The following is a 24,661-nucleotide window of genomic DNA, read 5'->3' as shown; positions in this document are numbered from 1 at the left end:
CTCGGATTTATCCATTTTCAAGTAAATCTAGGGACTTTTACTGGTTTTCTCTGTGGAAAGCCACAGTCCATTCATTTTCTTTTGTTATCATTAATTTCATTTCAATAAAACCCAATATTTTTGTATTTCTGGGTCCCTTTTCTTTTGTTATCATTAATTTCATTTCAATAAAACCCAATATTTTTGTATTTCTGGGTCTCTTTCCTTTGAGCGTGTGTTTTGTCTTTTATTTTAGAGTGTTTTGTTATGTTTTTTTAGTTATTGTTGGATTTATTTGGTGTTAGATGTGTTGAGAACAAGTTTATTAATATTATTGATAATATGGAAAGTCTTTATCGAATCTGGGACGGTGGTGATCACTGCAAGAGCTCACTTTTCACAACCAAAGATTGTTCATCCTTCACGAGTTTATACGTTCGGCATGTTTATAGCTGGTATCCGGCCGTTAAGTAACCAGTAGAGCTAAAACCTTAAGGTGGTAGAGGAAGGAAGAAAGTTCCGAATAAGATCTTATACTTTTTAACATTCCTCGTCAATGGTACGATACGTTTTTCTACGATTGCCAACAACAAAAATAATTAATACCAATAACAAATACCAATGACAAATATCTAAATTAAATAAATGGGGGGTGAGAGGACTCGGACTCGATACCACCCCCTAAACTGAGCTTTGATACCAGGTTAAATAATAGTGCAATTTGGATCGCTCGGGATGACTGTGATTTCGTTTTTAGGTTCAAATATTTGTAAATTGTGTGTGTTAAACGATTATAAAACAAATCATCTAATTATTTTAATAAATTATTTGTTTTACCATCTGGTTATATCGGCAGTTGTAGGTTTATCCCGACTATACTGTGTTCAAATTGATGAAAGCTTTTTATTTATAAAAAAAATATAGAATTATAACCTTATTATGAAAATTGAATATGAATGTGTACCATTTCTAGTTATGATTATATTATAATTGTTATATAGCGTCCAATGTTTATGATTGATAAGATTTGATTTATTAACCTTATTAATATGTTTATAAAAATAATATAAATTTTGTTATTTCCGGGAGTCTGAATATAAAAATTTACGTGGTATATAAATAATAATATTGCCGGGATTCAAATCTAAAAACTTAGATAATGTATTTTATTAGTATTTAAACTAAACAATTCTGATCATTTAATTAAATATATGGGTCATTATTGAGAATAACCAAACTACAACTAGGCATAATACCAAATTGTGTATAACTCCCGTTGTCTTATTGAATTATATGATATGTGATGTGGCACCGAGATTATAAAAATATATAATCTAATAGAGAAAAAAATAAAAAAGTGAATAAAATAATGTGATCAATAAATATTAAATGTCTAAAATAATTGTAAGAAAAGAAATTAGTGGATATAAATAAATGTGGTTAAATTTTATATTATAAAACTTATTTTTTTGGAATATATAAAATTGAGAGGGACATGTAAAAAAGAAATTGAATAAAATTAAACGAGACTATCTATACTATACAAGAGACATAATATTTTTTTAATTAAATTCAACAGTTGTGTACTTCCGGAATCTTATTTGACACTGAACTGGAGACCTTATTAAAATAACTAAATAATAATTTTAAAATTAATAAGAATAAAAGGTCCAGATATAAATTAACCTTATCCTGTCATCGAAAGAAGGCCCAAAAGAAGCTCACGAGACTTCTATTTAGTTCAGATGAATATAAAAGTACCAGAAATTTTGGCAAAAAAAAAAAGTACCAGAAATTTTGGCAAAAAAAAAAAGTACCAGAAATTGTGGCAGTCCAATTCGTTAATCCTTCCTGGGACCAGAATGTCAGATTGGCCTATATGTCATGTCATACAAAAATATCTCTATTTTTTACCATTCCCTCTCTTCTATTGATTTGTATACAATTTAGGTATCAAAGTTAAGAAAATATGTAATTTAATGGAAAAAATAAAAATATTGGATAAAGTGATGGATTCAATCAATATTTAATGAATATAAGGGTGTAGTAAAAGAAATGAGTGAAAATAAGAGGGTGAGGTTAATTTTTATATTCAAACTTTATTATTTTGGGTAAGATTCAGAATGTATAAAATTGAATAAGGTATGAAAAAAGTAAAACTGTATAGAAATGAACGAGACAAAAAAATATGATAACCAGTAGTAATTACTACAAATTATTTATTTTTTTGTCAAGAGATACTTTCAGGTGAATGAATTATATCAAAATATAATATCCGTCGCGAAGGAGATTCTTAAAATATTTTTTAAGACTTGATTGTTTGGAGATATTCAAACAATTTTTATTGTGTATAAAATTTTTCAAACATAAAAGTTAGCATTTATGTGGCGAACAGAATGAGGCCTTGTCTCAGTCGTCTTGAATCGTGATAGAATATAAAAACATTTTAGGACATTTTACTGCAATTTTTTTTATTTTTGGTATTTATGTTTTTTTTATCATGAAAAATTATTTTGTTGATAGAATCGTAACAGAGTTTTTAAATGTTTGTTTCCGTAATAAGATAATTGTACATATCACACTTACAAACTTATATTCTGTGTCCCTTTAAGTTGCTAATATTTGAAATAAAATATTTGACACGTATTTTAAAGTTCATGTCCAGTATATTTATATAAATTATTTTGAAATTTTTTTGTTCTGAATAAATATTAAATATTTATTTTTTTTCAAAAAGATTTATTTTTTCAAAATATGTTATACAACTATACTAGATAAGAGTTTTAAAATGTCCATTGAAAACTTCATTTCAAATGTTAACGGACTTAAAGGGACGAAGGGTGGAGGGGTGTAAATGAGCTGTTAGTGAGATACTAGAGTCTGACTCGTAAAAAATTTGAATTCGGCTCGAAAATAATCGAGTTCGGCTTGAGCTTTTCTATTTTTTAACGGAGCCAATATCGAGCTTCAAATTATCGAGCCTATATTATTTTTAATTTTTTATTATAAATATATTTTTTAAATATTATTTATTTTTATCGAGCCGAACTCGAGCCGAACTAATCATATTTCAAATTTTTGTTAATATTTAGTAAATTAATTTGAGCTTTCGAGCCGAACTCGAGCCTACCGAATATTTTACGACCCTAGTTTTGAACTTGAAATTAAAGGATCAGTCAGGTTCGAATTCGAGCCCGAACTATTTTAATTGAGTTCGAGCCGAGCCTGACAGTATTCGACTCGGCTCGATTACTAACCTAAAAGGGAGTAAGTAATAATAAGATGAGAAAATTGGACCTAAGGTGTCCTCAGGTAAATTACATGAGTTTAGGAAATTTTATATTATAATATTTTAAGGACAAATTTGTAAATATAAATACGACCTCTATATTTACAAAAGTACCCCAATGCTTTTTTTTAACTTGAGGCATGTCTTCCTCAGGGACAACAATCCCTAATAGGATAATAGTACAAAAAAGGTAATTTTGAATTGGCGAAAGATTTCGTTTTAGAGCAAGGATGTCAAAAGAGGTCCAGATTAATTTCTTCGGGCCTTTGTAGTGTCAGCCCAAAATTAAGTCCAACTTAGTTTTACGTGACCTGCTAAATTTAGCATATAACGGTGAGAAACCGGAGTGTCATAAAAATTTCAATGTCAAATTGTTCGTCAAGATGAATGTTTACGAGTAATGATAAATATTCATTTAAATGATAAAAAATATCAAACAAAAAACGTTCAACAACGAAAATTTTATTTTTAAATCACGAGAGAGATAACGTGTCTTAAATCATAACCGGAAAATAAAAAAAATAAACGTAATAATTACAACGGTTATATTTAATATCTCTAAACTTTTTTAACAAAAAAATTTGAATATTGAATTACAAGGTCGAAAAAATAAGCATATTTAACGACGGTTATATTTCATATCCGTGTATAAGTTTAGAAGAAGAATTTGATTTTTGAATTCTAAAATAAAAAATGTGTCATGTATCTGTTGCGGAAAAAAACGCTAAAAACATATAATTGTATTATAACACCTACATTTGGTACCTATATATATCACCTTCATTGTCCCTCTATCAAACACAATTAAAAGTTCACTATCCATCAGCTTCAATTTGGTGTCCAATCAAAATTCCATGGCCAGTTTGTCCAGATCATCGTCCAGTGGCTCATCATCCTCTGAGCAAGACCATCACGTTAGTCACATTTATTTTGTTGATTTAGTTTTTTTAAAAAAATATTAAACTTTCACTAATAATTATTGATTGGTATAGGATGTTAAAGGATGTAACTTGTCTCACAAGAAAGACGACGAGTTTGCTCGATTTTTTGAGGAGTATAAAAAGAAATTTGTCGAAGAAAGTAAGAAAGCAGCTGTTATCGAAGAGCAGATGAAAGAAGTTGCTGATAAGTTGGAAGCAATTAAGGCAAATGTATTTGAGCTTGCCACAAAATGTGAGCAATTAGGGAAGATTAAAAAATAATGACAAATATTTGTAATGTCAATTACATCTATTGTCCCGTTGATGCTTTTTAAAATGTGATATTTTTTATAATAATTTGTTTTAATGTTAGAGGAGTGAAAGTCCATACCGAATTGATGCGGTTTCAATAATATATCATGCTTGTATTAGCAAATAAAATATTATTTAAGACTCTATTTAATGTTTTCCGTTAAGTATGTAATACCAAATTTTATTATATCAAATTAAAATAATGCAGCTATTCACACTTGAACAAAATGATAATTTCAGTCGAGTCTCAATTGGATATTAGCCCCAAATTTTATTGTTTTAATTCAAAATCAAAATTAAAAATACGCAGCTAATCACATAAACAAGATGATATAGTTATGTTTAATTGTAACTTTCATTCTTTCTCTAAAAACCTAAAAGAGCATAACCCAATTTCACCTCTCTTCTCTGAGCGGGTTCTTTAGTCCGCCCAATTTCTCTACAACAAAATGATTTCATTGTTGTAACTCGTGATTACATACACGTGTTTTATTTAAAATAATCGTTCAATTCAAATATTTTATTAGATTTTTCGATATTAATAGTGTTTTTAGAAAAAAAATCCTTTAATGACTATTAATTTTGTCTATTATGAAAAAATTTAGTACCTCGCATTTCAACAATTGGATGAGAATATATTTCTCTGAATGATATTTCCCTTCGTTTGTAAAAAAAATAATTATAAAATTGAATAGATATGCAATTACATAGGGGTCTATGTATATTTTGGTTGCATTATATCTTCTCCCCTCTATTATAAAAATCGACCGATTTTTTAAAAATTGTCGATAAATTGCTCAAAAATATTTGTCCGATTTAAACGATTTCTGATAAATCGCCGATTAATCATCTGATTTTTTTTTAAAATCGTCTGATAAATTATAAATCGGTATTTCAACCGAATAGTTCCGATTTCCGAAATCTGTAACACTGCTTCTTCCTGACCATCATTCTTTAGTTTGAAACTTCAAATTATCTTTTTTTTTAAATGTAGATTCATGTATGGATCATCCAAAATTTTCCAAGGAATCATTTCTTTTTACCTCCTCGCCTCCCAAAAAAAAAAATTTATATACGTAGCCGCACAACAAGATGATGATTCTCGGGCTTTTGGGGAGCCCGGATTTAATTTAGGAGAGAACAAATGATATTTAAAGGGGATTAATTCAAATTTAAAATTGTTAAATACTTTATATAAAAGATAGTAATAATCTTGGACGGTTAACATCACCAGCCTCCCTCTAATCTCCTTAATCCTGCCCTTTCTCCGCTCTCCTATAACCATAAAAATTAATATTTCAAATTATGACGTAAAATAAATTATTAGTAAGAACAATTTCTATTATCGATGACCGTCACAAATGAGTAATAACCATTTAATTTAATAAAAATTTTAAATTTGATAATAAATATTTTAGTTGGGTTTGAATCAAATTTATATATATTTAATTTTATCAATTGTTAACGCAAATTTGTACCCCTCAATCAATGTGTAGTGGAAGTGGACCTATTAGTTCACCTACACCAATGGTAACATTTCTGGTAATTCGAATATTCAGAATGTGTACAATGTGAGTTTTGGTGAACACCGAAATAGTTCAAAGTGGGTGTATTTTACGTTTCCGTTTAATACACGGCTGCCTATCCCCACTTTGTTTGATCGCCGCACATGCCAATAAAAGGAAACACTTGCATTGAATTTCCCCTCTCTTTGTTTTTGGTAAAAATAATTGCCATTTAATCCCAAATGTCGGAGGTCATTTTAGTTTTCGAGCTAAATTTTATTTTTATTTTTTATCCTAATAATTTATTTATATATTAATTTGTGAATTTTAAAATTAATTATTAGCTATTTCGTAATTTGAAAAGTTTTGACCTTGCATTCAAAATGTCGAAATTCATTTTACTTTTCAAGTTAAACGTCATCTTTAACTTTTAATAATTTGTTTGTTGATTTATATTAAGGCTTGGATTTTAATAATTAGTTATCAGTTATAATAGTTGGAAAGTTTTGATCTTGCACATAAAATGTCGGGGTTTATTTTAGTTTTCGAGCTAAACGACATCTTTAGTTTTTGATATTTTATTTTATTATTATTTTAATATTTTTTAGGTTCATAAATTTTTTTAATACTAAATATTTATATTTAATTGTTTAAATATAAATTAAAATAATGAAATAAAAGTTGATACTGATATCCCTCCCTTATACCCAACTCTCTACTTGCGAACAGTGTTGTAAAAAGCGCATTAAGCGGACGCTTAAGCGGGGGATTAAGCGGAATCGGAGGTCAAAGCGCTTGGATTAATGCAAAATCGGATATTTAAGCGTTTAATAAAATTTAAGCGTTTCTAAGCAGAATTAAGCGGATTTTGACCGATTAAGCGATTTTTGACCAATTAAAAGGGGAATTAAAATAATTAGAAAAAAATAAATCTTATTTTTAAAAAAGGTATAATTTGATATTTTTAAATGTTACTTGTATTTTTTAAGTTGATTATGACTTTGTGAATGATTATTTTATTGATTTATTATAATACGTGAATATTATCTCTTTATTCGAAAATATATTCAATACTTTTAATATATACATATTTATTTATTTATTTATAATCCGATTAAGCGTCCGCTTTTAAAACCGCTTAAGTGCCCGTTTTGGCGCTTAAGCGCTAGAAGGTGAACTCATCGCTTAGGTCCGGTTTGCGCTTTTTACAACGCTCGCGAATAAAAAATCCATGCTTCGGGAGTTTGAGGAATGAGTATAAAATTTGATTTTTTTGAATCAAACGTGAAATTACTCAAACTGATACCTGATTTCAGAAAGTGGCGAACTAAACGAACCCGATTGTTTTTGCCACAATATTAGCCAAAGGGACCTGCTCATTCTTCCTGGCCATCATACTATCTTTGAATTATCTTTCAAAAAAAAATTGCAGATTCGTTTTTGATTTATATTAATGTGAATTTTAAAAATTAGTTATATACTATATCATAGACTCATAGTTGAAAAACTATTAGTTAGTCTTGCACTTGCTTTAAAAATTAGACGAGACTAAATACAGTAATACAAATAAACTTGTTATTTGTTGGAAAAAAGTTGAATAAAAATTCCAAAACCTTGAATCTTAATGTTTGCTGAGTCGGATATGACACGGTTTCTTATTGCTTTTTAAAAACAGGCATGACTCGTTTTCAACCAAATCACACTATATTTACAACAGTATTACAATAGTACTATCAACTAATTGACCAAACCCAAGAAATAAATATCTTCACAATTTTAATCATTTAAATTCAGAAACTCGGTGATTGGGCAAGTGACCCATCAAAATCAAAATCAAAATCGTTAGTCATTTCATTTACCTAGAATAAATCACAACCGTTAAAAAACATATTCTTGTGAGATCTTCACCGTTGGTTGTGCTCAATTGTCTGCATCAAAATGCTTATTTCAAGCAACCCTGCCTGCCAATCTCCAGTTGAGTAGTTACTTTCGCAATTATCACCAATTTACTAATCATCCTTCAAGTTGCAATACAATTAAACTGCGGTGATTGGTTCAATAATGGTAATTTGAAAGGGAATCACTTTGGTAGAGGTTCTTTGTTATTTTACTCAAAGTATATCTATTAATTAGACTAATGTATTTTTTAACCTCTACTATTAATTATGCCCCAACACCAAAAATAATAACATTCGGCTCATTTTACCTCTTTTGTGAAGTTATATGACTCTCTAGCTTATAATTTAAAAATTATATTATATTTTAATTTTTTAAGATATTCTAAACCACCCCATTATAAGTGTTTCTTTCACTCCAACTCTAGCCTAGAATCATAAAAAAAACAAGGACTATTATTTTTAATATATTTTAAATACACCCAATACCCAAGCCCTACACTTGGTTTCTTAGATTCATTGCTAAAATATCAGTTTTAAACCCGAAACTCTAGGCAAATGACATAAAGAAATAAAAGGATCAATTACATTTTTTATATGATCTGCCCCTCAATCGTATAAATTTTTTTGTATCGATTTATCTGATTACATACATAATCAAATATATATCGACGTCTAAGGCTGTAATACAATTCGGGCAGTTCGCGAGCTCGCTCGGCTGATGTAGTAAACGGGCTCGAGTTTGGGTAGAGATTTCGACTCGTTTAATTACACTAGTTGGCTTGACCCGACTTATGAAATTAAATGAGTCGAATTCGGGCAACGTTTTAAACTAGATTTAGTTAAAATTGAATGAGACGTTAAAATCGGCTCGTTTAGCTAAACGAGTCGACTCGACTCGACTCGTGAAAATTAACGAGTCAGATTTAGGCAGAGATTTAGACTCGTTTAATTAAACGAGCCGGCTCGGCTCGACTCGACATAATTAAACCCGACTCGAATTACACCCACACTCGAAATTCAGCTCGCCTGGACCGAATTACACCTTACTAACATCAATAATAAATATTAAAATCAAACAAACGAGGATAGGAGGACTCGAACCCGGATCTCTCTTCAAACTCGATTTTTGATATTATGTTAAATAACTAGTCGTTTTAAAAAATAAATGTAGGATATGCATATCATTTGCAGGGTTACATACATTTACATTATATACAGGATATCGAGTAGATGCTTTGTAATATTATTTTAGAGTACTTCCATAGCTGAGTAGTAAATAGCTCGTCACCATCACTCAGAATTTTTGTAAATTCAATCTAAAAACAACTACAAATACCACCTCGTTTCGATAACCCAAGCTCATGCCATTACTGTTTTCAGATTCAGGCCCGATTTTTTACCTAAATGTTCACGATTCATCTGTTATTCTAATAATAATCCTATAAATATTTTATAAAATTACTCTCCCGGTAAAGAACAGGCACACTTACCATTTATATAATCGAACTTGATTGCTAAACACATGCCCCATTCAAAGTGAAATTTAGTACTCCCCGTTACAAAAGGAAAAACCGGAGATGCCCGAAGATACTTTGATCGATAACATCAATGTAATATAATATTAAATGATATTAAAGGTACAAAATCTAGTACAGTAGTAATAAATTACCGACATTTACTTACAGATTGCGCCTTCTAAATTCCCCCCACTGTAATAAAATTCCATCCTCCATGTAATAAAATAAACACACTCTCCTGTAATAATTTTACAATCTTGTCATTGTCACTCTCTCTCTCTTTCTCTCTCTCTCTCTCCCTAAATTCTTGATCTGAAATTCACATATCCAGTCACAATCCACGTTCCTACAATCGTCACATATACACACACCTTCTGTATCTATATGTCTGTCCTTTTTGCTTGCCCAAACGACACTCTTAACATCTTATTACATGAATAAATAAATGATACTTACATGTTTTATGTTTTTGTATGGTTTTGTATTGCTAAGATTTATAAGTGTTGAAAAGGGTTGTTAAATTGGTGAGAATTGAGATTAGGGTTGATGTGTTTGTGTAAATGCGTGTGAGAGGGGATCTAGGGTTTGTGTCCCTAGTGATTGTGGTGGTTTTGGTGGTGGTTTTGAGGAGGAAATGGAGAATTGTGGTTTCGAGAAGGGAGGAGATTAGGAGGTTGTTGGTTTTGGCTGCGGAGGAGTCGGCTAGAGTGGAGCTTGAGGCTAAGGTGGAGTATTCGATTATCGGGGAGGCTGTGGAGGTTGTTGAGGAGGAGAAAAAGAAGGCGGGGCAGAATGAGTGTGCACTTTGCTTTTCGCCTACTAAGAAGCTTTGTTCCCAGTGTAAAGCGGTTTATTATTGGTATGGTGATTTTTGTCGTTTTTTTGATGAGTTTGGTTTGGATTTTGTTAATGTGAAAATGTGATTGTGTTTTAGGTTTTTGGATTGCATTGAATTGTGAATTGTTTGGTGTAAATTTGATATTAGTGTTGAAATGCGGTGTATTATGATGAATGAATGAATATCTGTTCTTTAGGATCATTATTTTGGAGGTATTGGAGTTTATTTGTGGTAGTTGAGAAGACGGATTTGGTTTTTCTGAATGGAAGATTGTGTTGTTAACTGTCATTTGTTGATTTGAATTTCTGATAGTTAAATTTTGTCGTAGAGCCGAATTGAATGATTGCTCCACTAATTACTAGTATTGTTATAGGTTATGAGAAAAATGATGTGTTGCTTACGATGCCGCTAGGTTTGAGATGAATTAATTTTTGTAGACAACATTGATGACTAATGACATGTACCACATGCAGAAGTACATAGAAGTACATGAATCAGTTCATACCACTCAATATTTATTGCATTAAATTCTATAAGAAGTTGGACTGTGCTAACTTTTTGTTAGATTAGTACAGTTAGTGAAACCGCATCGTAGGAAAAATATAATGCCCAACAGAAATAGATCTTTCCAAACTTGTAACGTTAGAAGAGTGGAAGAAGTGAAATTGTTATAAGTCATATATTAAATGTTATAGGTTATATAATTATCTGTGACTTTGGTCTGTCCATTACGAATTATAGGTGTCTCACCAAAACATTCAATTCTCTGGCAATTGGTGTAGTCCATGTCTTTTGATTGTGTCAATTGCTGAACTTAACAAGTGCTGCTGCAAATAGGGAGATTTTTGGAATCCCCCTTGTAACATGTCAACAGTAATAGCCTATCTATTACACATCATTTGTTCATTGGGCTGAGAAGTTGTGATGAAGCAAATTCATCTCACATAATTATACAGGCTTAAAATCTGTACCTTAGAAGCACCAATACAATTGTGGAAAACGGTTGTTTTTTACTGCGTTTCATTTACTGGTGTTTTTTTGGATATTTATTGTACGGTTCAACACATGTATTATCTGTCTCCGTAGATAGATACAAATAGTACTAATTCTATTAATAGCAATTTTTTCAAAGGAATATATATTACAAAGGAAAATAAACCATCTCACAATTCCCACTCCGTAAATGGATTTGTTAAACATGAAGGTAGAAACAACAAACATTATAGTGAAGTGTTCAATATGCTTAAACTAATAAAGTATTAAGGATACATAAATTGTAGCATAATTATCCTAGACCTTGAACTTTCAGTGAGGTATGGAATATTTCTGCTTCCTAGTTGGAAATTAATCCTTGAAATCACGTTTATTAAAGATAATAATGAGCATTCCTCTCAAGACAGATACGTTAGTGAAAAGAAGATATATAGACCAGGCCTTTTTCCATGCTGCAGTATATAACATCCTTAGTTTTGTTTTTAAGCATCTCAGTAACCGATCTTTGGCACTTCGAAAGTTCGAATAGAATCTTGCATCTAGCAAAACCTATATCTGTACAGATGCCTTAGCACTTGTCGCTACAATTTTTTTCTGTTTTTTTATTAAATAATTACAGAATGTACCTTCCTGTACACCTTAATTTATCAATTTGTAACTACATAAGCTCGCACATGTGGAGATAATAGGTCTATCTAAATTACGGTCACGCCAAGTAATGACTAATTCAACACTTCTTTTTAAATATTAAAATTATAATTAAGTTTTTTGTTGAAGAATATAATTGGAATAGGCTTCTATTTTGGTTATTAATAAAGTGCCAGATTTTCATCGTTTCTCAAATGTTTCTAGGCGGTGCTAAGATCTGGTATTTATATGTGCTCACCTTATTGTAATCACATTATTAAGAGGGATGTTTTTATAAGCTAAAATCAAATATTGATACTAGGGAGTCGATTCTAGTTAATTGATAACAATTTGTAACTATTGTCCAAGGCATAGTTAAGACCAAAGAAGGAAAGCTGAAGTTAAGAATGCCTCATCCACTCTAAATCCAAACATTAAAAATTAGGATAATGCTCGACTATTATGCTTCTTTAACTTGATGTTTGTGTGTCTACACACCTATGATTTTTCATATTTTTGTTAATTATTAATGGATCTTGATGTTTTCAGCTCTGGGAATTGTCAAATTATTCACTGGAGACAAATTCACAAAGATGAATGCCATCAGTATGCCATGTTCAGTAAGAGCTATGAAGATAAACTTCATAGTCAGAAAGTGTCTAATGAAGACGATCATGTGAGCCATGGTGATAGCTATGAGTTGGATCGGAGGAAATATGCTAAGCAAGTCACAGCGTTTCCTGAAAAATATACACATGTAGGTACCCCTGATGTTCTGCACAGAAAGGGTGATATGGAGGGCGGAGTTATTGCCGAGGATGTGGAATCAAACTCGTCTGATACTTCTCATTTTTTTGACGGGAGTTCTGAATCGACTATTACCTCCAGTGAAGCTTCACTTGATGCTTCTGTCTACAGCATGAATGATTCTGATGGATCAAATGGAATTCAGAATGTTGCTGGTATCCCAGTTAAGTCCGATACTGCATGCACGAACGTGGATCAAAACAGGTCACCTTTCACTGAGAAATCATCCTCTCTGGAGAAGTCATCCATTAAGTTTGGTCAGAACACACCTGTTTGTAGTGATGGAAATTGTAATTGTGCATCCTGCAGTTCATCTGGTCGGAATTTTGGTGGTTCAAATGATTCTCTTTCTGATCCTGCCACACCCTCTTCTGGATTCTGGGAAGGAACTATCAAATCTAGGAGATCTACAAATGATGCTAATGATATTTGTAATAGTTCCAGTTTAAGTGAATTGAACGTGATGTTAGGTTCTGGATCTTCTGTGAGAGTTCCAACGAACTTGGCTAAAAATAATAGACCTCCTGTGCACCAAGGCTTGAAAACCAAAACAATGATAAGTGATGATGGTCCAACTGCATTTGGGACTGAGAGGCATGTTAGTGAAGCTGCCTTATCAGTAAAATCATGTAAAGATGCTTTAAATTCCAGAATGTCAACATCAAAAATATCTACAAGTATACACATGGACTCTGGTGGTGGTTTGTTGGATCTGAAGTCTAGAGAGACTAAATCTTCCCCGAGTGATTATTGTGCTGTACTAGATGCCACTGATAAAGGGCACATGGTAGCTCAAGATTTTAAGAGCATTAATAATAGCTCGGAAAGATCAAATAAAGTGGGCAATGACACAATTATTTCTTCACGTGCTTCGAGATCTCAGAATGTTGGAACTATAATGTGCAAGAATTCTGATGCGGGCTTGACATCCAGCTGCCGCATAGATGAAGATCACAAGGCAAAGTTGTCAAATGTTGATGATGGTGTTCATAGGGTTACCACTTGCTCCCCCCAGTTGCCAACTGATTCAGCAAATGCTAAACATGGTTTAAAATCAACTATGTTGAAGGTTGTTGACCAGCTCAAGCCTTCCAAAGTTTCAAGACACTATTCAACGGGGGTTGGTAGTGAGGCTCTGGGAAAATACAGTCTCAAGGTGCCGTTTACCACCTGTTAGATTTCATAAATGCATTTTATTCTAAGTATGCTTTTTTCTAATTTAGCTTTTAAATCCATTTTCAGCAGGGTCTATCTCCGTACGAACAGTTTGTTAAGCTTTACAATTGGAATAAAGTTGAAATGCAACCATGTGGCCTCATAAATTGTGGGAACAGGTATTAGCTGGCTTTGGAGAAAAAAAACAAATAGACAGCAACACACTTCTATTCATATAAGAGTAATAAGTTTATATCTAGTACCAGTCATCTAACAAATACTAAATCCTTTAGGATATTGATCATTATATTGCTTAATCCTAACCCCTAAATTCCTAGTAGCTATTAGCTAAATCTTTATTATGGATCCTTCATCATTGTTTATTCTGCATACTTGCAGGCTGAGATGCCAATGACCTGATCTGGGTTTAGTATGTGTCAGGACATAAATCGAGAGATTAACGTTTGTGTTTATTAATTTGCATGTTGCACACCACCATCTAAAGTCTTAATAGCTAGAAGGTCATCTCATAGATGACCTAGTTAGCGAGTCTTATTTTATCTTATTATATTTTTTAAAATAAAAATTGGTGCAAATTTCTTTGAGTTTGATCTTCTTTCTTTTGTACTGAACGTGTGGTTCTCATTTTCCTTTTTTCAAACTTTTGCAGTTGTTATGCAAATGCGGTGCTCCAGTGCTTGGCATTTACACCACCTATCACTGCATATCTTTTGCAACGGCTCCATTCCAAGACATGTATGTTTCTTAATAGCTCGTGCATCGGGTTATCTGAATATTATCAACTTGTATTTTTTAATATCTGTACTTAAATGTGTTCTTTACATATTTATTATTATTGTTGCATTAGGTCAATCTAAAGGTTGGTGTTTTACCTGTGAATTCGAAAGTCTAATTGTGAAGGCAAAGGAAGGCAATTCTCCACTATCTCCAATTATAATACTTTCCCATATCGGAAACATAGGGAGTCATCTTAATTATGGTAAAGAAGAAGATGCACATGAGTTTTTAAGGTGAGTAACTTTCGCGACGGCAGAGTTTCTACTTCTGAAGGTTGTCTTATGCATAAAGTATTAAAATATAAGCAGTACTGAAATTTATCTAGTTTACAGGTGTGCCATTGATACAATGCAATCTTCTTGCCTCAAGGAAGCCACCTCAAAAAGCCCAGGCTCTTTAAATGAAGAAACTACTCTCATAGGCCTCACATTTGGGGGTTACCTCCGGTCCAAGGTAATATATGGTTCCTGAAAGTTGAATGAGTTTTACAACCAAATAGAACTCTTCCCTTTGCATGTGTGTCTGTGCTCGTTTGTGTTCCCATTAAATTAGAATGCTAGATTGTTCTTGAGTCTTTACGAATCTGAAATATTTGATGGTGTTTGTAAATGTCCAGATTAAATGCATGAAATGTGGAGTCAAGTCTGAGCGCCAAGAGAGAATAATGGACCTCGCTGTTGAAATAGATGGAAACATATGTACCCTGGAGGAGGCTCTACGAAAGTTTACGGGTACTGAAATTCTTGACGGTGAAAACAAGTACAAGTGTAGCAGGTTAGTTGTATTCATCTATATGCCACAAATCAAGAAGCATGTCTTAGCATAGCTAAATTTAGTTGTGTTTTGGATTCTGGTACTCACTTGAATATTTGAAGCTTGGCTATTAGTCTTGATGCCTGGGAGAGTGAGAATTGTACTCACTACTGTAATTCAACTGCAATCTCCTTGTCTCCCTCTCTAACCAATTGTGAGAAAAATAAATTAAACAAGTATGTCTTCTATTACATGCCATTAAAGGATATTTTTTACAAGACAATTATGGAGACAATATTAGTTGGCCGCTATTCTTCCTTCTGTTGGCTTGGTTCTATTGATTAATGAAAAAGTTTTTAAATGAACATCTGTACTGAAATTATTTTCATTATCTTAAGAATTGACTTTTTTAGTTAAAAACTGCCTTGGAATATTTCGTTGATATCAAATCTTACGTGGGGAACTTGTTTAGAGCAAGTCCAATGCTAGATGCAAAATGATTATAGTCATTGCTATAATTTGGCATCAAAAAGTGTTTTTTGATGCTATAATAGAACTTCAACTCCAAGTCTAGTTGCATTTTGAAACCAAATAATTCCAAATTTAACTCATTTTTGTCTTTACCTCCTATATCTTAATTAAAGTTTACCAGTATGCATGTCATTTATGGTTACTTGATGATGTGGCATGGATGCATAAATGCATTCTTGGTTTCAAATTTAGAACCAAAGATGCATATATGCTTATTTGCATCCAAGGATAGAACTCGTTTGGAGTTGAAATTTTTAGCATTTGGTTTCAAATTATGGAAATGACACCACTTATAGCATTGCATTGGACTTGCTCTTAGTAGCGAGACACGTAAGATGAAATAAAAATACATTATTTTATTGCTTTGTATGTTGAGAAATGGATTGTATGTTGAGAAATGGATCATTGCTAATTCTTCTTACAACTTGTACAAATCCAATATCAGAAACCAAAGAACTATCATCCCTTAGTGACCACTTAATCATTTTAATACTTGTTACTGCCTTGGGAAGATTTTAGATAATGCATGAATCAGGAAATATGGGAGTTAGAGGAGTGGGGACTACTGATAAAAAAGTATGAGAGTTTGAGGAGATACTATACTCTAGGCCCTAGGGTCTTATCCACTGCACAAGGCACCCACGTCAACATGTGTGGGGAAAGGTTCCGCTATACGCTACTTTATTCTTATTTATTTATTTATTTATTAGGGACTGTTTTCATAGGTTCAAACTCACAACTATGTCAGACCCTGCCTATCTTATTCACCTGCATTTCTGCAGTTTTTCCTAAAGCACTCTAAATTCATAAACTTGGATCTAATGTCTTGTCAACATGTAACGGATGATAGATGCTGGAAGTGGATCTCGTTTTATTATCCTATGTGTGTGTGTGTAGTTTCTTACAGATTTAAAACTGATGCTTTAAATATCTCTTCTCGAAGTACTGTTGTGTTTTGGTGGCAACTCTCTTTTCTGGTTTAACAGATTAATGAGAAGCCTTGAAAATATGATAAGTATAAAGTATGAAAATTGAATTTAAAAATATTTTAACTAATATTTGTGGTATATATATCCAATTGGAAACTGGTCCTGTTTATGACCATTTATGTAACAAGTTAAATTAATAATCCTGGAATAGCGATATGAGTCATATGACCAGATTTTATTGCAATTTGAATGCAGTTCCTGCTAATGTTTATCGGAGTAATATTACGAGTATTCCCAGTGCTATTATTGTGCATGTATTCAGTTATCCTATCTTAGTTGATTACAGTTTATAAAGTTTAAATTGTCTTTAGTACCCAATCGTATGGTCTCAGTTTTGTAGGGTATTGAAGTAACTTATTGACATTGTTCTTTTGTTTTGCAGATGCAAATCTTACGAGAAAGCTAAAAAGAAGTTGACCATAATAGAGGCTCCTAATGTCCTGACCATTGCATTGAAGAGGTTTCAGGTATATGTTTCGTAATTGACCTTTTAGTGTTTTACTGTATTTGTCTTGTTCAGTGCTTAATTGTTTGTTATACCTTGCAACACTTTTGCAGTCGGGCAAGTTCGGAAAACTTAGCAAGTCTATAAAGTTCCCGGAGGTTTTGAACATGACCCCGTTTATGAGCTCAAAAAGTGATATGTCTCCAATATACAGGCTATATGGAGTGGTCGTTCACTTGGATATCATGAATGCCTCGTTTTCTGGTCATTATGTAAGCTATGTTAAAAATATTCAAAACAAATGGTTCAAGATTGATGATAGTTCGGTACGTTTCTCCTACATTTTAAACTTGTATTTAAATATTTTGGAGGACATGTTATTTTAATTCTCTCGTGAAGTTTCCTTGCAAGCATTCTAACCAAATTCATGGATACTGTTCTTTTTTTTTCTTTTTGATGAAAACTGTTACAAACGCACAACCAAGAGGTAAGTGGAACAGAAAATTAACGTGGAGGGAAAAAGGGGGGATAAGAAAATATTACACTGATAATAATTGAACATACAAGCAGAGCTTTAATAGTTTTGACTCAAAAGTATTTCATATAAGTTTGTGAACTCGTGATTGCATTAGTCTCGCATAGTTTTTGTAAATCTTTAACCTGTTCAATTGTAGTTTTTTCTTTGTGAATAAATTTTGTTCTTCGGCTTGGGTGAAACAAGTTTAGTGATCTGGGAAAAGCAAGTGGATACACTGTGTTTGATACGAAGAGGGTTGCGTCGGTTCTTTTAGAGTATCATGAACTTGTTTTGCGTCGCTTCTTTTAGAGTATCTTAAACCTTGTTTTGCTTAGCATGATGTGTAAATATATTAATTTTGATTTCCTGTATGCCCTCTCAAATTGCCAGTAGTATGTAATGAACTTTACTTTGTATTATACCTTGCAGAGAATATACTATAAAAATATAAGTCTTCGTTGACTTGTATGGACAGTAGCCATTGAATTAGGTAGGCTGGGTAATTTTCGTTATCTGATTTGGTGGTTATGTTTAGTACAGGATGTCAAGATATATCCTTGACTCCCATGTTGGTGGTTAAATCTTAATTTCATTTTTATTGTTGAAGCGTTAGACGATGCTGTCTTTTTGTAGTTGTTCTGATGCTTTGGTGGTACTACAGGTGAATGATGTGGAGCTTGAGAGCGTCTTGACGAAAGGAGCATATATGCTTCTTTATGCAAGGTACAGATATTTAATTGCTATCGTCACTGATAACCTGATTCAACTGATTTTTTTTGAAAAGTAGGATTATAATGTTATTTGAAGACTAATGATTCGCCTATATTCCCACAGGTGTTCTCCACGGGCTCCAAAGTTAATAAGAAACTCAATGGTACCCCGTGATCCAAGAAAACCAAAGAATCTATCATTGTTGTCAAGATCCCAGTCCACAGGTGCATGTGACTCCCCCAGAACAGGCCATATGAATTATCAGAACAGTGAGGGCTTTTTTCAAGATCATCCAAGTTACCGACGGGTTTGTTCCACACTGGATGACGATTCGTCAAGTGACAATTCTTCCTCTATATTCTCCGAGGCTTGTTCATGCAGTACTGAAAGCAGCACCAAGGATTCAACAAGCTCTGATGACTTTTTTGATCAAATATTTAGTGAATCTAGACACAACTCCCGGTGGAATTCATCAGACTCCGACACTTCATCTTCTTCATCATCTCCCTCTCCTCTGTACTCCAAAAATATACAAACCAGCTCGGATCATTATGCTACAAGATATAACAAAGAGAGCCTCTATGCAGCTGATCATGCAGAATATGCTGAGGATGGTCATGTTTGGGCAAAGCAACCAAGCAAGTGTAGCAATGTTGAAAATATGAAAGGTAAAGGAAGTGACCCCGTCTTGAATTCTGAAAAGAGTAAGCATTGTAGAAAATTAGATAGTAACAGTAATTGTAGTAGCTGTAGGGAAACTAACTTAGATAAATTAGGAAAGCCCAACCTTTTGAATAGTGTAAAGTCTGGGATGTCTCTCAGAAGATCTAGTAGAGGATAGCGGGATAAAAGATTATGTGACAACTAAGGGTTTTGATAAGCTAAGAGAGGATTAATAAGAGCTTGAGAGCCTGTATGGGGAGTAAGTTTGTTGTATTTTATGTACTCTCTTGGCTTTGTTAAATAAATGAGCCACCATTTTGTCAATATACATCCCTTTTACAGAGTAAAATAAAATTTGTTGCCGTCCAATTTTCTTTTGCCAACTACCACCATCTTGACCCCCCCCCCCCAAAAGAAAAGAAGAAAAACTGGGTAGAATTCTGGTTATATGCAATCTCAATGATGAAGCAGAGGTGGCAGGGTATAAGATCAGCTTCGAGAAATAACAAGCTTCTGATGATGTTCGCTCATGATCCAAGGACAGCAATCCCGGTTACATTTAAGTTGTTTGATTGCAGAAGCAGAGTGAATTGAAAGTAGTCTGTTAACCCTGCTTCGTCGTTTGAAGGAATGAAAGAAGGGCATGTTTACCACCACTGCAGTAGCGATACTTGAAGATCCGAAATAGCTTCAAGGTGTTAGCAATCTTGTTGATGTTGTCCCTATGAAGTCCTATGTTGGAGACACTACTTGAGAATTCAGTAATAATCTTTTCACACAAGAAAACTAAGCTTCCCTAATGAACCTGGCACCTTTTTCCAAAAATTGTTTCAGTCTCTGTACCTCGGTATTGCATTTGATAATTGACCTTGCACTTCCGAAAGATGATAAGAACGGAAGGTGAAGCCATCGGAACTTGGTTTTTTTAGGCCAAAAAGATGCAGTGGCAGAACAAGATCCCTGAGGAAATACAACAATGCAAAGCTATCTTCGCATCTATGAACATTAAAAGTTGAGGTCATTAATTTCATTTCTACCTTGTGAAAGGCTGGGTGAGAATCCTTCAGTCATTCTCGAATATTGAAGAGTTTTGATCTTAGTACTTGTAAAAATATATTTTCAGTAGTGTCAAGCTAATGTGGAGGAGTTGGTCTCCATAGTTTTTGTTGTAGCATTACTATAAAAATCACCGCTGTTTTAAATTTCAGAAATTGATTTAGACCCTTTTGTTACGCTCTCCATTGGTTGTGACGAGCTTCTAAGGGTTGTATATTATCACTTTCAGAAAACAAAAGTTAGGCAACGCCAACTGTAATATCCCGTAATTTTTTTAGAATTCGATTAATAATAGAATAATAGAAAAAAGTATTAAAATTTGATTAAGATTAGGATTTAAAATTTAATTAGACTAATGGGCCTAAAATTTGGATCAGATTCTAATATGGATAACTTGTAGGTTAAGAAATAGGGTTTTGTATCGTTATAAATACACCATATTCGTATTCCTTGTTTTCATCATTAAAATTCGTAGGACTTTCTCAGCAAAAATCAGCTGTTTTGTAAAATTCGTAGAAAATTCATCATAAGTCAGAATTCAGTGATTCTGGACTTTTCGGAAAGGTCTTTTCGTTCTCTACAACTTTTGTGTTTTGTGTTTTTCAAGATAACGTCGTTTAGAGGGTCAAAAAAGGCTAAATTCAGATCTGGTCAGATTTTGAGGTAAGTTTTCGATCAATCTTGCTAGTATTTTCAAAATTGTGTGTTGTGCGTTTATATTTGATTATCAAAACTTGGGCTAAGTGATCATATATTTGATATTATTATGTGATATAGAATATGTATCGATGTGTATATGTGATGTCTAGACGATAATTTGAGATCTTTGATTTGTGCCATGGTTTGTGAAAATATCGAATAAGAACTTAGGACCGCAGTCACCGGATTGTAGTGACAGTTTTCAGAAAATTTAGGACCGTTATCACCGGGTTGTAGTGGTCTTGGCATGAGTTATTGATTTTGGAATTATTGTTGTCTATGTGCTGTGTGTATTGTGTGTATCGAATAAGAATAAGAATAAGAATATGAAAGTGTATCGAAAGTGTTTGTTTCATATGTCGTATATCGTATCGTATAGATTATCGTATTTTGTTATATGTGTATATGTTACTTGGCCTGCTAGTTGGATCGATTGGTTTCTTGCTGGGCTGTATAGCTCATTCTTTCAATTTCAGGTTTCGCCTAAGGTTTCGAGTTGGATAACATTGGAGTTCGAGGATCTTAGTATGGGAGTAGATTGACCTTTGGGCTTCCGCTTTTAGCTGCGCTTTTGTAATAGTGACCTCTGTAATAGACTTTTTAATCAAGAAATTGTATTTGCTTTTAGTTTCGGTTTTAGAGTTAATGGTCAGGAAGTGCGGGTCGTTACAGCCAACTGAACTATAAACTACAGAAGAACTCAAAGTAAAATCCACGAGCACGCTAATTAAAATATTAATAGAAAAAAACAGAACAATTAAAGGAAATTTTATATATTCAATATATTTACCATACTAAATACATGTGATTTTGTAAACAATGACCGATTAAAAACTTTTTTCTAAAAGATACAACCACGTACAATATATAACAGCTATAAACTTTTTCGAAACATTGGTTTATGCGAGGACCCTAACGAATCTTATGAGAACCCGAGAACGAATGTAATTCCCTGCTGCATTCATATAGATTTAATCTGTCACAGAATATATTGTGATCGAATGATTTCAGGGGTGGTACTAGTGCCACTACTGTCGTGTCCAAACCATGCAGTACCTCATCCAAGTTTTATAAATTAGTCTGTGGGGGATCAAGTACATGATACACCAAGTAGCAAAGCATACCAGCTTACAGATGAAATGGGGTCGAGAAATGAGAATCACATGAGAAGTTCTAAAATAATGGACCGAAGAAGAACATGAAAGGAACAAAGTGTACCAGCTTACAAATGAAATGGGGTTGAGAAATGAGAATGACTATGAAATGTCCTAAAGAAAAATAATGACCGGAGTAGAACATGAAAGAAACAGAAGGAATTAAACTAGAATATGATCTAGCAAACGAGATGTAAAACTTGTCAAAATTTTTGTAACAGAATACCAGGACGTAATACAAGGAATATTAGCCAAAGTTTTTATAACCAAATGAGAAAAGAAACGAAAACTAAGTTTATATAATTTTGAAAAGGAGAGGCTAGGAAACATATCCCGGGCATATGAAAAATCTTAAAATTGATCCCTTCATCCTGTCCATTCCTCAAGCAAGACTGCAAGAGGGTCATCGTCTTACCCGTAAACCAAGATTTGTTTCTTTTTAAACAAACAATAAAATTACAGTCCTGGTAACTATAAAGTTACAGGCCTTGTTTTAACTTGCAATACCCCTAACGTGGCCCTTGATTTGAGTGGTTTAAGGTTGATAATGATAACACAAATTTGAACACTTGTTGAAACAAGCAATCAAGTAATCAACTTACAGACTATCTGATTAATGATATTTGAATCCGATTATATGGGAATGGGAATAAGAATGTTGTTCTCATCTTGATTGAGTTGGAATTGCAAAACTCATTTCGCACTCCAAACCATTCTCATTCCCATCCCCTTTCATCGTTCTCCCCATCAACTATCAAAATGCCATCCCAAGAAACTTTTTCAGAGATGTAAAAGGATTATACAAGGTCAATCAATTGTTTAATAAAAAGCATCAACTTAAAACTATGCGCTCATACCTAAGTATTTAAGTTTCCAAAGTACATAAAAATTATACAAAATGATCATGTAAAGGTCCAACAACATGAAAATAGCCTAAAACATGCTCCTAGATTATCATATACACCAGCCTTCATCACAAACAAGACCATCATAAGGATAGAGGACATAATTATTAAACTGTCTATTATTTGAAAAAAACAAATAACAGCAATAGTACAACTTACAACTTCCAACACAGTTATAACAATTTAAGATTTGAAACCTAAAAAAACACCAGTCCTCTAATAGCAATTTTGCCATCATTAACATTAAATAGCATAACAACCAACAATTTTTTTTTATAAAAAAAACTACCTGTCTATTGCACTACAAATGCAAAACTAACCGAACTCAATACTTTCTTAAACTTGTCGAAACCCACACATCATTGTGGATTCTTCCTTGGCCTTCCCCTGCCCCTCTTAACACCTGTTGAAGGAGCCGCAGTTGGAGTCCCACTCACATTCCTATGAACCGGGGTCACATTTCCACTCCGATTCCCATTCACATTCCCATCCTCATTCCCTCCATTCACATTCGCCCCAAACATAGTCGGTCCCCAACTAGGAAACCCCGAACCTCTCCCACTCCCACTCCCGCCTCCAACTCCATCATTTCCAAACCCCAAAGGAAAAAACCCCCAACAACAATGATAAGCATCCTGCCCTGGCACAACCGGAGGCAAAGTCGTAATCTCAACACCATGAAAAGCCCTCTTACAATTCCCACATTTCAAAGCACAATCCTTATAAACCCTAGGATACTCATACATATAATAACAATACGGACACACAGTCCAAAAACTCCGCGCCTCTCGCCTCTCAGTACCCGAAACCCCACCCGTATGCCCTTTTTCTCGATTCACTTTTTCATTTCCCCCTAAATTAATCTTAGTAAAGAAGTCATGCTCCCGATCAAACACATTCTTCCTACTCACATCCGACAACACCCCCCACGCATCCGCGACAAGCTGAAACGCCTCACTAGCAAACGAATACTTATTCTTATCAGGATGCAACAAAAGCGCCAATCTGCGATACTGTTTCTTAATATTATCCAAATTATCCCGTTTTTCGAGCTGTAGAATCGCGTACCAGTTGTTCTGATTATTAATTTTCTTGGTATCGGCAGCTAGGAGAACATCGAGAATCGCCAAGATTTGATCAGAGCCGTCGAGTAAAGGAGCGGTTTCTTGAGCTAAAAGAGCGAAATCTCGAGAACTGGAGAGATCACGGGTGTTTAAGAACTTCTCGGAGATGCTAAGGAGGCGCTCCGCCTCCGCTCTGGTGTCGGAATTGGAATTGGGGGTGTCTTCCATTTTTTCAAGAGGGGTTTGGAGACTGAAATGGGGAAATGCAGGGGGAGAGTCTGGATTTTTTAACCCGGAGTTAATCGGGGTGAGATATCGATTTATAATTTATCGGAAATTGTGAAATAGTAAATTTGAATGAAATATAAATTAATTTAATATTTTTAATAATTTTTTTTCCATTTTTTACGCAACATATGGCTAAAATTATAGGGGCTAAAGTGTTTATAATATACGTTATAATATTAGGTATTTACTTTTCTCTTTCGAGCTGTGCTACGTATTCAAAATGGTTCCAAAAAATATTACAAAATGAT

General features: G+C 33.3%; 2 protein-coding genes across 3 annotated transcripts; one reads left to right on the top strand and one right to left on the bottom strand.

Moving 5' to 3' along the window:
• Positions 1–9,640: 9,640 nt before the first annotated feature.
• LOC141706973 (ubiquitin carboxyl-terminal hydrolase 16-like) lies at positions 9,641–19,573 on the top strand. Of its 2 annotated transcripts, none has more exons than XM_074509899.1 (11): positions 9,641–10,279; positions 12,428–13,841; positions 13,931–14,019; positions 14,511–14,596; positions 14,709–14,871; positions 14,971–15,091; positions 15,255–15,412; positions 17,294–17,378; positions 17,470–17,682; positions 18,535–18,596; positions 18,708–19,573. In XM_074509899.1, the coding sequence occupies exons 1-11, from the start codon at positions 9,981–9,983 to the stop codon at positions 19,423–19,425; spliced, it is 3,408 nt and encodes a 1,135-aa protein (XP_074366000.1). In that variant the 5' UTR covers positions 9,641–9,980; the 3' UTR covers positions 19,426–19,573. The 2 variants fall into 2 exon arrangements, with proteins under 2 accessions (XP_074366000.1, XP_074365999.1); XM_074509898.1 differs by having other exon boundaries at positions 9,642–10,279; positions 13,928–14,019.
• A 3,580-nt stretch (positions 19,574–23,153) lies between these two features.
• LOC141706972 (uncharacterized) lies at positions 23,154–24,428 on the bottom strand. Its single transcript, XM_074509897.1, has one exon. It carries the CDS (start codon positions 24,351–24,353, stop codon positions 23,421–23,423), a length of 933 nt encoding a protein of 310 aa, XP_074365998.1. The 5' UTR covers positions 24,354–24,428; the 3' UTR covers positions 23,154–23,420.
• Between the last annotated feature and the right edge of the window lie 233 nt (positions 24,429–24,661).

The sequence above is a fragment of the Apium graveolens genome, chromosome 2 (assembly GCF_009905375.1).
Source record: "Apium graveolens cultivar Ventura chromosome 2, ASM990537v1, whole genome shotgun sequence".
Taxonomy (NCBI): Eukaryota; Viridiplantae; Streptophyta; class Magnoliopsida; order Apiales; family Apiaceae; genus Apium; species Apium graveolens.
This window is presented reverse-complemented; position numbering and strand designations above follow the sequence as displayed.

What these genes read in the sequence shown, in the direction of transcription:
- LOC141706972 (XM_074509897.1), bottom strand. Translation starts at nt 24,353, where the DNA reads ATGGAAGACACCCCCAATTCCAATTCCGACACCAGAGCGGAGGCGGAG.
- LOC141706973 (XM_074509898.1), top strand. Translation starts at nt 9,981, where the DNA reads ATGCGTGTGAGAGGGGATCTAGGGTTTGTGTCCCTAGTGATTGTGGTG. An exon ending in CTCATAAATTGTGGGAACAG is followed by an intron (nt 14,020 to 14,510) that starts GTATTAGCTGGC and finishes AAACTTTTGCAG; the next exon opens with TTGTTATGCAAATGCGGTGC. An exon ending in AACAAGTACAAGTGTAGCAG is followed by an intron (nt 15,413 to 17,293) that starts GTTAGTTGTATT and finishes TTTGTTTTGCAG; the next exon opens with ATGCAAATCTTACGAGAAAG.